At 35.5% G+C, this 15936-nt stretch overlaps 1 protein-coding gene across 13 annotated transcripts in view; it reads left to right on the top strand.

The window, feature by feature from the left end:
* Positions 1-15936, top strand: part of TBC1D5 (TBC1 domain family member 5) — a 584223-nt gene that overhangs the window by 442036 nt on the left and 126251 nt on the right. For all 13 annotated transcript variants that reach the window (XM_074405700.1, XM_074405701.1, XM_074405702.1 and 10 more), the window contains one exon: positions 6760-6845. In XM_074405700.1, the coding sequence (XP_074261801.1) occupies positions 6760-6845 (86 nt within the window). The remainder of the gene's footprint in view (positions 1-6759; positions 6846-15936) is intronic.

Below are 15936 nucleotides of genomic sequence, written 5' to 3'. Positions count from 1 at the left end.
GAGCAATTCGTTTTTCTAATGACGGTTGCTTTTCCCCCAGCATTGAAGCAATAACATATTCACTAAAATAAGGGTCTCATTTTTCATCAAAGAGGAACATTCGACATATTTTTACAGTGCTGTTTCTGCTTCTGAGCTTTATTTTTCCCCTTTTCTAATCTAGCATGCTATAAAAATTAAGGGTTGGTAGCAAGATATTAGGGGAAAGAAAACTAAGCAATTCTTCATTTGTCAAATATTTTCTTTTCTTCATGCTAAACATACATTATACTGTAAATATTTTTTTCTGTTAAACAAGTACTATAGGAACTTTGTCAGTTTAATGTAAAAATCGTGACCAATAAATTATAAAAATGATAATAACTTGGACATATTGCAGGAAATCATTTTGACTGTTATAATCTCATATGCTAGCAAACAAGTGCTGCATTAATAGTATGATTTTACACATAACTTTATATTAATAAACCGATATGCTCCTATTCTGAGAAATAAGGGAGGCCTTCTCCTTAATAGTATGATTTTACACATGACTTTATGTTAATAAACCTATATGCTCCTATTCTGAGAAATAAGAGAGCCTTTCTCCTTACACGAGATCCAGCATTCATTATTTTTTTCTATGTGTTTTTACTTTAAAAAATATTGTGTTTGTCAAAATCTATCCTAAATTCATGTATAATTATTTGAAGAATGAAACATCACTTTTTCCACCTATTTGTTATCATGAATTTTAGGTCATCAAACTGTCATACTTGCCCTCTGATTCATGTCTTTCAGTGCTCAGTGGTATCAAAAGACAATCATGACTTCCATTTCATTGAGTTCTTATCAAATGCCTGGTACTGTGCTGGGAACTTAGTTGTCATTGTGTCTATTAATCCTTATGGCAGTTTTACAGATGTGTAAACTGGAGCTAGGAATGTAACGCCGTTGTTCCACTGGTAATGAATGGAGCAGGAATCTGAGTACAATCCTCACTGACTCCTGATCCCTTGCCTCACCTATCAGGCACCCTGCCTGACTCTGGAGCAGATGAGTGCCATTACATTTACCCTAGAGCTTTTGTTTGCAACACAGAACTTCACCTCTACATTAACTCCTACGGGCACTTTAATAAAGCAGGACAGGTGTCACTGGAATTGATATTCTTTTGCTCTTTTCCGTTCTGCCAATATTTATAAATAGACATTTCTTTGAAGTATACTGTGCCGTTCAAAGCAAGATGAGACTTTTCCTTCTGTAGTCTCTATTTGATGCTTCAAATGGAGATACCGCCTTGGAGTAAGGATCAGGAGTCGGGGATCAGTCCAGAAAGTACTATTTGTAATTACCTTTGTTGGATGAGTTTGATTTCACCAGACTCAATACAAGGAAAATACGTACAGTCTTTTTTTTTTTTTATCGTACTTTAGGTTCTGGGGTACATGTGCAGATATTGCAGGATTGTTGCATAGGTACATACATGGCAAGGTGGTTTGCTGCCTCCATCCCCCTGTGACCTATATCTGGCATTTCTCCCCTGTACCATCTTATAGTTATGTGTATTTCTTGTAGCATCTAGTATTTCGTTAGGCTTAGTGAGAATTAGCATTTAATATTTTTATGCTATCATAACAAAATGAGTTTGAACTTAAAATATTAAAATGTTGCCATAGGGGTGAGGGTGGCAGAGGAGGTAGGTCTCCCGATCTACAGACTTCCATACAGAGTACAGAGTGTGGCCAAGGGGAGTTGTTCACCATCCAAAGTCATACTCATTCTTGGACAGAGTGTTTGTTTCACCTGAAATTACCTTAAGGAACAGTCTACTATCATACAATATATACTTTAGAAGTGAAAAAAGTTAAATAACTGAGAGTTAGATTGATTTCAGTTTTTATCGCATATTGAATGCTGTTATTTAAGCATTATTGTAGGTTGATTTTGTGATCATGCTAAATTAACAAAAGCATTTTGGAAAGTCAGAAGCATAGCATGGGTTTTGTTTAGTTTTGATTTTTTTTCATATAGCTTTTTCTAAGACACTTGCATCTACCACTGTTGATTCTGCTTCTGTAAGTCACTTTGTCCGTAAGACTTTAAGATACCCCTCAAAATTCATCCTGTCCATGCCATGCGTAAGATGTTCAGCATTCTTCTTATAGTGCTATAAAATAAAATGCTGAAGAAAAAGCTTTAAATAGAGCTTCAACAACATTCACAGAGAATAGTTGAGTGATACTTGCGAGGTAATGAACTGAAGTCTTGTGAAAGACTTATTTCAGGCCCATCCTGGTTGTGGTTGGTCTTGGAAAGGCATGGTATACCCAGGGTGGACTGATGGACTGAATTTGTGATATCTGCACTTCTGCACTTTTCTTTTCTTTCTTTCTTTCTTTTTTTTTTTTTTTTTTTTTTTGGAGACAGGGTCTCATTCTGTCACACAGGCTGGAGCGCAGTAACACAATCACAGCTCACTGAAACCTCTGCTTCCCAGGCTCAAGCTGTCCTACCTCAGTCTCTCAAGTAGCTGGGACTACAGGCATGTGCACCCATACCCAGCTGTCTTACGTTTTAAGAGATAGGATCTTGCTGTAGCCCAGATTGGAATGCAGTGGTGTGATCATAGCTCACTGCAGCCTCAAACTGCACTCAAGTGATCCTCCTGCCTCAGTAGCATGCACCACCATGCCCAGCTAATTTTTTAAATTTTTGTTGAGATTGGGGTCTTGCTGTTTTGCCAGGCTGGTTTCAAACTCCTGGCCTCAAGCTATCATCCTACCTCGGCCTCCCAAAGTTCTGGGATTACAGGCATGAACCACTCACCCAGACTGCATCTTAATGTAAACTTCCCAGGACATGGAACATGATTGGTATTCTCTGTACACAGAATCATATGAGTTAAGATATGATTACCATTTTGCTATCTTTCTTCCAAACGAAAACTCACTAAAAGACGCATTTAAAAAAAATACATTGTTTTGGAAAATGCTCATGATAGTTGAAGTCCTGACCGTGTGAAAATGAGTTTAAAATACAGTCATGCACTGCATAATGACGTTTGGGTCAATAACAGACCGCACATATGATAGTGGTTCCGTAAGATTATAATAGCATGTTTTTACTGTACCTTTTCTGTTTAAATACACAAATACCATTGTGGTGTACTTTTCTACTATATTCAGTACAGTAACTTGCTGTACAGGTTTGTAGCCTGGGATCAGTGAGCTATATCATTTAGCCTAGGAGTGTAGTAAGCTATACCATCTAGGATTTTGTAAAATACATTCTATGATGCTCACACAATGATAAAATCACCTAATGACACATTTCTCAGAATGTATCCCCATCATTAAGCAACACACGACTATAATTGCTAATTGTTCTAATACAGATGAAGACATAATATTAAAGTGTTGCAATAACATGTTCTGCACAGTGAGAAATCACAGTTTTCATGGAGTCGGGGCTTTCTTACATACAGAGTTTTACATGTATAGAATTCTAGTAGCTTTTATATTTTAGAGGAGATTCCAGAACTTTAAAGATTAGAAATCATCTTATTTTTATAAAGTTTTATTTGGAAAAAATTAAAAACTCCTTTAAGAAGAGCAAGTATTGGCCAAGCAAGGTGTCTCACACCTGTGATACCAACACTTTGGAAAGCTTAGGTGGGTGGATCACTTGAACCCAGGAGTTCGAGACCAGCCTGGGCAACATGGCAAAACTGAATCTCTACAAAACAATATAAAAATTAGCTGGGCATGTTGGTGCATGCGTGTAGTCCCAACTACTAGGAGACTGAAGTGGGAGGATCACTTGAGCCTGGGATGTCAAGGCTGCAATGAGACAAGATAGCACCACTGTGCAACAGCCTGGGCAACAAAATGAGACCCTGTCTCAAAAAAAAAAAAAAAAGAAAAAAGAAGAAGAGGAACAAGTATTTCTTTTAGAATGTTTCAGTTGCATAAAGGGAAAATTCTGCTTATTTAATCTTGTTCCCCTAGGAAACCATTGATAGCATTTTGGTATGTAGTCTGAGTTATCTATCCATTTACCTTTATATGTACATTTATATATGTATTTTTAACAATGATTTGAACCTGTTACCTAGTTTTAATTTGGTTTTGCTTTGGTTGTTGTTGTTTCTGTGAGATGGTATTCCAAAATTCCTTAACTTTTTAAAACCTTGGTAAAATTAACTTAATTGAAAAAGAAGAATTATAGGTAAATTGAAGAACTGTACTTACTGAATCTCAGTGTAGAAAAGTTTTGGTATCCTTTTTACTGTTCATGTCTAGATGTTGATTTTTTTTAGCCATGCAGTGGTGTACAGGTATTTCAGATGTTTTGCTTTATGCTGTCAAGTACAGTCACACTTGAAGTTTGGCTAGTCCAAACTGAGATGTGTCATAAGTGTAAAATACACACTGGATTTCAAAGACTTTGTACAAAAGAAACAATGTGAAGTATCTCATGAATAATTGTATATGTTGATTACATGTTAAAAATCATAATATTTTTGATCTACTGAATTAGATAAAATATGTTATTACATTTAGTTTAATTTGTTTCCTTTTTCTTTTCCTTTTTAAATTTGGCTTCTAGAAAACTTTAAATTATAGATGACATTTATATTTATGACCTACTGTTGGACAGTGCTGGTCTAGATGAATCTATATGTCTATATATTTATATTTTAGAAATATCACTATCTTCCCAACAGAAAAGAATAACTTTGAACCGTAACCTCTGATTTTATTTTCTTAACATTTCAAATGCTGTTTTTCAGCATCATCTTTTGATTCTTTTTTTTTTGTTTCCAGTACACTGGTACTTTAAACTACCTCTCCCTTTGATACCAGTAAGTCTCCTAGGAATTTAAATAGGCCTCAGTGAAAGCAATACTTGAGCCTCATTTATATGTTCAAGTTAGATCATTATTCCTAATAATGGCTTTAAGTGCTTAGATAGATCAGCACTTCGTGTCTTGAATTGCTTGTCATTTCTTTATAAAGATGTTTCAAGTAATTGCACCATGTGATCCCTTCTTTCATTGTTTTCTGGCAAAAAGTAACACAATCCTTTATTAGTTTGTTGGAAGTCAGAGAAAAATATCTTTTTTATTAGCAAAAACAGAATGTATTTCCAGGTACTGAGGATAAAGAACAAAATTAGTCATGAGCGATAGTCCTGCGAAAGTTAATTTTTAAAATATATCATGAATGCACTGTCAATCTGCCAGTGGCTTTAACGTCTATTTTATTTTCCCATTACACTTGGGTCCAGGTTGTCATCAGCTACCACGAGAAAACCTATGTAATTCCTAGAGAGAGAAAAGTTGCACTGTTAGACTTAATAGTATGGTAGTCATGGAAGCATCAGTTATCTTCATCAAGGCAATTCAGATTTGATTATTGTAGAACTGTGTTGAATACCAAACCAGTGGAGTAGTAGCTGGAGCTAAATCAACGGATTGTCATTTTTGTGAGATGATTAGGGCTGGCTTGGAAGAGATATGAAAGGGTTGAGCTGTGTAAATATTCTCTTTTCAGCAGAAAAAGAAAAGGTCCATCATGGCCATTAAATGCGGCTTGTTAGCTTGATGAATTTCAAACTATTTAACCTTAGCAATTATATCCCCCCCAACTCCCCCGTGCCTGCATGCAAGTATATCAGTGCCTTGGAATTATGTCTCCAAGGACTGATACCTAAGCATATTGGTAATTTTCTATTAAGATAATATGCAGCTTTTTCATGTCCAGTTATGTATCTCAGAGGAAGTGCATGCCTTGGTTTAAAAACCTAATTTTTAAGTTTAATTATATGCCCAGGTAGACATTAGAACACATTTATTTATAATGTTTTAAAAACTTTTTATGGCAAATATATGTAATTTAACATTTTAGAGATTATGGCATTTATTTAAATTATGGTGTAAACATGATTAGTTTTTATAAAGCAGAAGTATGTTTGTTTCATTTTTACTTGCCTGTGAGGGACTTGATACATTTAAATAATATATATGTTCAAATAATAGCAACACATTTAAACAGACACACTGGACCTAATGATTCAAGGACATTTCTGCGATATTTATAACTAATGTTGCATCCTAGAAAGGGCAATGTTTTTGCTGCTTTTATGAAAATGTGCATCGGTCAATTTGCTTTTGTATTGTATTGGTTATCCTGGTAATATATCTACTACCTGGCATATTTTGGGCACTAATTAAACTTATAGATAAGGATAAATGACATAGAAATTGCTAACTTTAAAAAGAATTGCTGAATTCTGAAATAACTCATTTGGAAGAAGAAAGTCTCAGTATGCCATCTAGTGGACATATTTAGCATTCTGCTCATAAAAAACTGATGATTTACTCTTCCTCCAAAATGCAGTTACCTTGACACCTTGTGTCTCTGGGTCCCTTGGCATAGTTTCTGCTTGTGTTACATCTCATATAGTTTTTAGCTTTTGTTATCATTTTGTTCATATTTTAGGCAAGTTATATTTGAAAGGTTTATTTTGAAGTCATCAGAAACCTAATGATAAATAAATCTATGTTAACTATGAGAGAGGAAAAAGTAATTTTTGTGTTTAATCAGAACTAAGGAATAATTTAATAAAAGCAAAACCCAAGCACACTAATTATTAAACTTTATTATTATACATATTCTTTTCTGAAGGAATATTAAAAATGATCATTTCTGTCCTCTTATATGTTAATGGATAGTTTAACTAGCTTTTTAAAAATGTATTTTTTTTTTTTTTTAGAGAAATCCAAGACCAGTGACTTACCAGTTCCATCCAAATTTAGATTACTACAAAGCACGAGGAGCCGATCTCATGAATAAAAGCCGGTAAGTCCCCCTTCTCTGATGGTAGTTATAAATCACAAAGGTAGTCTCAGAGATCATCAAGAAATTTCACACATTGCTGAAAACAGTTTTCCAGATTTTAGTATGTCAATGGCTAATGTACATGAGGAATCTTTGTTAAATAAACATTTAACAAGTTTTTTAAAGGCATAAGAAAATGCTACATATTGGTGTCCATGGTAAGATGAAAAATAAATATAAGACTACTTATTTACTTGTTACAGTTTGAAGTTAGGCAACTTCATTTTTCTAACACGAGTAAAGTTGAATAAATTGTGCCTCCTTGTATAATCTCTTTCTAGATTTTTGCTGTTGATTGAAAAGAGGCAGTTTTATAATATATTTTTAAATTATTTCAGTACCAAAATTAAAAATGTGTTTCCCAGCTGTCTTTAGAACTACACAGTAAGCTTATAAATGCATCTTGTGTGTACATTTGTGATTGCATACATAGAAATTTTAAGGGTCACTGTAGGAATAAAAAACATTAAAATCCTACTTTTTAAAGAAATTAACATTGGCATAAAGGGTTGATGAACAGTTTTGTTCTTTTATAATACCATATTGAGATGTCTCAAGAGTTAACTTGTCATACCAGAATCATTTCAAATTAGAATGTAATTTCGAAGTTTACTCTGGAAGACTAGAATGTTAGTAATGATAAATGCTGCCAAGTTGTCCGAATTTTCTTCCTCAAGCGTTTTGCCTATGTGTTAGCTTTTCTTCAGTAGAATTCCAACAGCCTAAATATACATTTATGGAATACATATACACAATGTGTTCTGCTGTTACTGGAGAGTTAAAAATAAGTTATAATTCCTGCCGCATAGGAACTCATAGTCTAAGGGATGAGAAGAAGTTTACAACAAAATGGCTAAATTTAAACTTGAAATTTGAACCTTGTCTTAGTGTAATGTTGTTATAAAGTTGCCCGTCTCTGATTGAAATCTGTTTGCCACATATATTGATGTACACTACAGTTATGAGACAAGTTCTGTAGCCCATGAGACTTGTCGAAGCTCTTTTCTGTTCATTTTATCTGTCTTGTTACACAAATAAAAATCTATTCCCTATAGTCACATGATCATTCAACACATTTTTATTGACTGCCAGATTGATTATTTCAAACACAGGAAATGCCCAGCAAACAACCCAGACCAAAATCCTTGCCTTCAGTAATGTTACACTGTAGTCACTTCTTCCCATTATGTCAGATATTTAGTTTTGTTATGTTTAAAAGAACAAAGTATATTTGTTTCCTTCTTTATACAAGAACTTTCCAGCTGGAATCCATTGTCTTCTCCTCCCTCCCAACATCCACAAGATTATTTTTCACACAACAGCCAAGTAAATCTCAGTTTATAACAATTGTAGCATACCTCCACATAAACACCTCCAAAGGCTTCCTATTGCCACTGGTAACCCAGTCTTCTTCCTGAAGCCCTTTCCTGTCTCTTTGACCTTATTGCCTTCTACTCTGTCTTCACTCTCAAGCTACAGCCACATCAGCCTTCTCTGTTTCTTACTCTTGCTTAGGGCCTTTGCTCCTCTTTCCTCTGCTGAAGCTCTTCTCCCACCCTCATCTTCCCACGCCTCTTCATGATTTAAAGCTCAGCCTAAGTGTCATCTCAGAGAGGCCACTCTTAACCTTCTGCCTGTCTTCACCTCCCCTGTTCACTCTATCTCATCATCATGAACTGAAGTTATATAGTTCATTCATGTATTTATAGCCTGTCTCCCCACTTCTCCACTAAAATCTAAGCTCCTGAGGACAAGCATTTTGTCTTCTTCACCACTTCATGGCACCTAGGACAATGTCTGGTATAGGGAAGGCATTCAACACATATTTGTTTTATGAATTTTTTGAAATATTTTCAGCACCTTTTTCTCCACCACAGGAAATGTATTGCACCCATTCTTTTCTCTCCTTCGTGATTTTCTTCTCTTTAGCCTTTTCTCCCTACTTTTTTCTTCTGTAAAATGTTGGTTTTGTTTTATATATTTCCTTTTAAATACATTAAGATTCTTGTGCAAAGTATATCTTGATAATTGGAAGGAAGACTTTTCGTCATCCTTTTGCAATCACAAAGCTTAAAATTGAACTAAATAAAATGTAATATGTGAGGCAGAAGATGTTGCAACTCAGTGAGCAAGGAAATAGTTAATAGATGGTGCTGGAAAATTGGCAAATATTTAAAAGTTATCAACCACACACACAAATAAGTTCCAAAGTGCACTGAAACAAGCAAACATAAAAATAAAAATGCAAGTGCCTATCTGACCAGTAGTCACTTGCAGACTTTTAAATCTTACTTTAAGATTTTTAATTAGCAAATAATTGTGTGAAAACTTTCTAACCTTAAAAGTAATGGAGAAAATCACAAAAGAACAACTAATGGATTTTACTATACAACACATATTTTAAAGTAAATATGTCAGAAATAAACTGAATCAAAAGACAAATCAAAAATTTGGAAAATAGTAGTAGTGAATGTAACTAACAAAGTATAATATCTTCAATGTGTGAAGAACTTAGGCAGTTCAATGAGAAACAGAAGATCCTGTCTCAGTGGCCAGTCTGTCTCCTGCCAATTTCTGCTGAATCCTTCTCTTCTTCCTCCAAATATTGGAACAGCCCAAATCCATGCTTCTTTTCTTCTCTATACTCATTCTTTTGAGGATTTCAACTCAGTTCATGGCCTTACAGACCATCATTTGTGGCTGAAGGGTTGTTAATTTGTGTCTTCAGTTTTACCCATCCCTTGCTACTTACTAAATATTTTCTCTTGGATGTCCCATATGCATCTTAAATTTAGTATTTTTCAAACAGAACTGTTGATTCTACCTCCACACTCACATGCCTTTTATTCCCACAGTATTTCCCACAATAAATACCAAACTTGCCTCTCTTTGACTCCAACCTTTTTCCTTTCTTGGCCTCAATCTGGAATGAGTTTAACAGCTGCTTCTTCTAGTAAATCATCAAACCGAATTGGTAGTCTTGGAAACCCCCCACCATAAAGACAAAGCGTAGGCAAAGATTTCTTATACAGAAAACACAAAGCACTAGAAAAGACAGATAAATTGAACTTAAAATTAAGAGTTTTTTTTGTTCATCAAAACATGCCATTAAGAAAAAGAACAGGCAGGTCACATACTTGGGAGTAATATTTTTAATACATATATCCCAAATATGTAAAGAATTTGTATATGTCAGGAAAAATACAACATAGGCAAAATACTTAAACAGACACTTCATCAAAGAAGATATAAAAATCATCAATATGCTATGAAAAGATGTTTAACATTAGTCATCAGGAAAATGCAAATTAAACCACAATGAGATAACATTTCACGCCAACTGTAATGGATAAAATAAAATTAAAAATTGACAGTAGCAAAATGTTGGCAAGGATGTGGAGCAGTTAGAACCCTCATATATTCCTGATGTGAGTAGAAAAAGGTATAATTACTTTGTAAAATAGTTTGGTAATTTCTTACGAAGTTACATATATCTATCCTATAATACAGCAGTTGAATTTCCCTCTTAGACCAATAGGGAAACAAAAATACGTATCCAAAAGCAACAACAAACAACATCAAAACAGAATGTTCACAGCAGCCTCATTCATGATACCCCCAATCTCTTGTCAGTAAGAGACCAGATAAACAAATAGTGGTACATTCAAATAAAGGAATACTACTCAGCTGTAAAGGAATGAACTAGAGTTGTCCCTGGGGAAATTGGTTCCAGGACCACTTGCATATACCCAAACCCATGCATACTCAAGTCCCATAGTCGGCTCTCTCATATAGGAACCTGCATCTGTGAAAAGTCAGCCTTCTGTATACATGAATTTCACATTCCTCTCTCTGCATTTGGTTGAAAAAAATCCACGTGTAAGTGCACCCACGCAGTTCAAACCTGTGTTGTTCAAGGGTTAAGTATATTGATATATGCAATAACATATATCTCATAAACATGCTGAACAAAAAAATCCTAGTCAGAAAAGAGTGCATGTCGTATAGTTCCACATATATGAAGCTCAAGAACAGGCAACTAGCATGTGGTGATATAAATCAGAAAATAGCTACTTCAGGATGAGGGTTTGGAATGGACTGTAAAGGGACATGAGGGAACTTGGGAGTAACAGAATGTTCATTCCAGGTATATTATTTGGGATGGTGGTTATACAGGTATATACAAGTGTCAAAATTCGTTAGACCAAACATTTAACATCTGTATATTATATGTAAATTATATCTAAGTTTTGTTTTTAAAAAAAGAAAAATATGTATTTACTCTGACTAGATGGGAGATAGTGTTACTATTTTACCTAAATTGGTGAAGAATTAACAACTCTCTTTAATATAAAAGAAAGCACTTAGGTATAGATGATTTTATAGCACAAAAGCTTAGTGACTTGAACACAAAAAAATCATAAAATTGCATTTTTATAGCCATCAGTGTCCTTTGAAATTCTGATCAACAAATTACTAGTACTGATAACCATGAACTCCTTGGCTTCATGGCATGGAGAACATTATTAGCATATTATTTCTTTACTATAATTTAGCAATAAAACATCTGAAAAAATGTGGTCATTATGTAAGTAAATAGAATAAAGCATTTAAAAAATCTTACTGACCGTATAAAATGGAGTTTTCTAGGAGAATCTTATAATGCATTTTTGGTTTCAAAACAGTATGTATTTATTCAATCATTAAACTAAATATTTATTGAATACTATACATAGTGCCAGACACTGTGCTAGGCTCTGGGAATATGGTGATTCTAAGACCCACACCCTGACATCAAGGATGGTTAGACTTATGTGAGATACCACCCTTAGGCATATGGGTTACTCCACAATTGAAGCTAACAAGTATTCATACATTCACAAATACTTTAATTTCTTCTCTGTGCCAGGTATTGAGAAAACAGCAGTGAAAAAGATGTGGTGCCTGTTCTCACAGAACTCCGATTGTAGTATAAGATTATAGTCATTGGAAGAGTCTTTGTGCACCCTGGGAAACTGTACTTTTCCAGGACATTGTGCGTAGGCCAGGCCCTGAGAGGAGCACTCCTAAGCTGAGGCAGATCCTGATCCCTGGTAGAGATGGGGAACTATTAGCCACTAGGCTCTCTTGGGATAAGAATAGCTGCCCTTACTCCATAGACACATGGAATCCTGCTGAGGAATGTGGATACATCTTAAATGCCCAGGAAACCCTCCTTATTAGAATCTTCTTTCCTTAGATCCTGGCTTCCTTTTATATGTCAGGCAGGGTTCCTGACTAGCAGCCTTCTATAGAGGACCCTCCCAGATTATAATTCTGGAATCTTTCATCATTAATATCAATTATTTAAGCTCTGTCGGGGACAGAGGAAAGCTGGAGTAGTTAGCACAGAAAATGTTATTTCTGATCTACTGGAGTGAGATATCAAAGAACTAAGCTTGGTTTCTTCCATCTCTGTTAAGGCCTAATTTAATCAAATGAAATACCTAATTTTGGTTGTATGAAATTGCTTAAGCAAGTTAAAAGACCTCTAGCTGTGGAGTCTGTAGAAAGGCATCACTCGATAACATGACATACTCTTGAGGCAGTTCTGACAGCTCAGCTCCCATTTATTTCATCACCTCTTCATAGGAGAGAGAATTACACATTTTGAAAAATTGTGTTGTGTCATTTTCAAAACAGAAAATCTATGAATGTTCTGGAATAAAGAAGACACAAGATTCTACTCTTAATATAGGAGATTGCAGACTTTAAAAAAATATGAAATTCTGTTCTGTGACTATTCAGTTGAGCATTTCAGTAGTCACAGATTCTTAAATAAGTTAGATGGATCTTTGTGAAGGCTGGTCACAATTTAAATGTACTTTTTTAATAGCAGCAATTTCTGGTTATTTAAGGACAAAACTGGAATAAGACTTTAGTGTTAAATTGTCGTTTCAAGCTTTTTGAATGAATAGAAAAATGTCAATTCCCATTTTTAAAAAGAAATGTGCAACTAAGTTAAATCAGAGCACAGTGAATATTATCCGTACATGTAATGGAAAATCTATCACTAAAATACCTAGGCAGTTGCTTTTAAAGACTTAATTATAGCAATCCATGGTGAAGCAGAGAAGAGAAATCAGGCTTCTTGATTTTTAGAGATATTCTTATCCATGAAATCACATGTCATCTTTGCATCCTCTTTCCTTATTTGGATATGCAACACAAATAAAAGCCCATTGCCATAAATGTAGCAGGTATTAGCCCCCTGCTTTCCAGGTGTGTGCCTGTCTCTTATCTAACCTTTACTTCCTATTTGCTTCTGGGGGGTTTCCCATGAGTATATATATATTCCCTTTAAACTATTATTACTTCCCCTTTTTCTTGACAGCCCCAATGCACCAACTCTTTAGTAGCCTCCAAACAGCCAAGAAAATAGTAGCAAAGCCAATTATGGCTAAAGAGCCAAGCCTGGTGAAAGCATCTTAGGCCTTAAATAGCTAAACAGGAATTTTATCAATGGTTGCACAGCTACAGTGGTTTTTTTTTACCACAGATAAAAGAGTGGACCATGATGAACAAATTTCCAGGGAATAATATGGGTTATAAGGGCTACGTGTAGAAGTGGAAGAAATCTTTGGTAAGATTATCAAGCTTGTTTCCATTCATACTTCCTCACTGATGACTAAGGGAATCCAAGCACTTTTGCCAGTGCTTGCTCATTAATAATTAATTTCCTAATAGGAAAGTTAAAAATTGTACCTTTTATTGCTTCAATTTTCATTTCTTTGACTAATTGTGGATTTGAACTGCCTTGTAAATGTTTACTTTGTGTTTGCAATTCTTTCATTTACTGCCAACAAGACAAACATTGAGTTCATATTTTAATGCAAGAAACAATCAAAATACCCCATAATAATTTCTTAAAGCTAAAAATAACAGCAGGAAGTGAGAATTGCTATGAAAAACACAAAACCAATAACACAGCAAAGAGACAGAGTAAAAGAGTTCATTATTTTAGATAGAGTAGTCAAAGTGAGTTTCTCCGAAAAGATGCTATTTGAACAGAGACTGAATAGTGAGTTGTGTCACATGGTTCTTGGGGAAGAACATTTCCTGATATAGGGAAATGCAAGTACAAAGCTTCTGAACTGGAAAAATGATGCTGTGCTTGAGGAATAGTAATCAGGCCAGTATGGCTGGAGCCCAGTGAACAACAGGAGAGGGTGGGAGCAAATGAGGCTGGAGAGATAGCAGGAGGCTAGATCATGTAGGGCTTGCCTTACAGGCGATTGAAAAGGATTCAGATTTTATCCTAAGATTTTGGGGAATTCATCGAAGGTCTCCGAGTGGTGGAATGATATGAACTGACTTAAATCATTCTGGTTGCTGTATGGAAAATAGTCTCTAAAGAGGAGAGGAAACAGAGACTAGTTAGGAGATGAGCAGCAAGACTAGCCATGATATGGTAACATGGTATTAGCAGTGCAGAGAGAGAAGAGTGATTTGTTTCAGTCTATATTTTGACCAGGATTTGCTGATGGACTTGATGTGTCATTTAAGAGAAAAACAGGAGTCAAGGGCAATTCTAATGTAGTATTATTACAAGCACTGGGTAACTGGGTATTATCACAAGCACACCTCGTTTTATTGCATTTTTTACATATTGAAGATTTGTAGCAACCCTGCATTGGCAAGTCTGTCAGCACTGTGTTTTCAATAGCATGTGCTCACTTTGTCTCTGTCATATTTTGGTAATTCTAGCACTATTTCATACATACTCATTATTATACTGGTTATGATGATCTGTGATTAGTGACCTTTGACGTTAATCTGGTCATCATTTGGGGGCAACGTGAACTGCACCCAGGTAAGGCAGCAAATTGAATCAATAAATATTGCGTGTGTTCTGACTGCTCCACCAACTGGCTCTTTCCTCATCTTTTTCCCTTTATTGGGCCTCCCTACTGCTTGAGACACAGTAATATTAAAATTAGGCTGTATTATGCCATTTTTGTGTTACTATAAAGAAATAGCTAAGGCTGGGTAATTTATAAAGAAAAGATGTTTAATTTGCTCCCAGCTTTTCAAGCTGTACAAGCCTGGTGCCAGCATCTGCTGAGCTTCTAGGGAGGACTCAGGGAGCTTTCACTCATGGTGGAAGGGGAAGCAGACAGGCATGTCACATGGAGAGAGCAGGAGCAAGAGAAGAAGGGGCAGGTCCTATACATTTTTAAATAACCAGATCCCATGTGAACTCAAAGCAAGAGCTCACTTATCACCAAGGGGAAGGCACCAAGCCACTCATGATGGATATACTCCCATGATCCAGACACCTCTCAATAGGCTCCATCATCAACACCGGAGACCACATTTCAACCTGAGATCTGGAGGGAAAACATATTCAAACCATATAATAGGCCAATTAATTACCACATAATAGCTTCTAAGTGTTCAAGTGAAAGGAAGAGTTACGCATCTCTCACTTTATATCAAAAACTGGAAATGTTGGAGCTGAGTTCTAGAAAGGCATGTCAGAAGCTGAAATGGGTCAAAAGCTAGGTCTCTTGCACCAACCAACCAAATCATGAAAGCAAAGGAAAAGTTGTTGAAGGAAATTAAAAGTACTACTCCAGTGAACACATGAATGATAAGAAAGTAAGCAGCCATGGCACATGTATACCTGTGTAACAAACCTGCACGTTCTGCACATGTACCCCAGAACTTAAAGTAAAATTTTTAAAAAAAGAAAGTAAACAGCCTTATTGATGATATGGAGAAAGTTTGAGTGGTCAGAATACGCAATCAAACCAACCACAACATTCCTTTATGCCAAAGCCTAATCTAGAGCAAAGCCCTGACTCTTCAATTCTATAAAGGCAGAGAGGGATGGGGAAGCTGCAGAAGAAAAGTTGGAAGCTAGCGGAGATTAAGAAGATTGAGGGAAAGAAGTTGTATCTATAACATTAAAGTACAAGGTGAAGAAGCAAGTACTGATATAAAGGCTGCAGCAAGTTATCTATCCAGAAGATGTAGCTATGATAATTGATAAAGGGGGCTGGGAACACTG

Source organism: Saimiri boliviensis, chromosome 9 (genome assembly GCF_048565385.1).
Source record: "Saimiri boliviensis isolate mSaiBol1 chromosome 9, mSaiBol1.pri, whole genome shotgun sequence".
NCBI lineage: Eukaryota > Metazoa > Chordata > Mammalia > Primates > Cebidae > Saimiri > Saimiri boliviensis.
The sequence above is the reverse complement of the archived record's forward strand: the minus strand, read 5'-3'. Positions and strand labels throughout refer to the sequence as shown.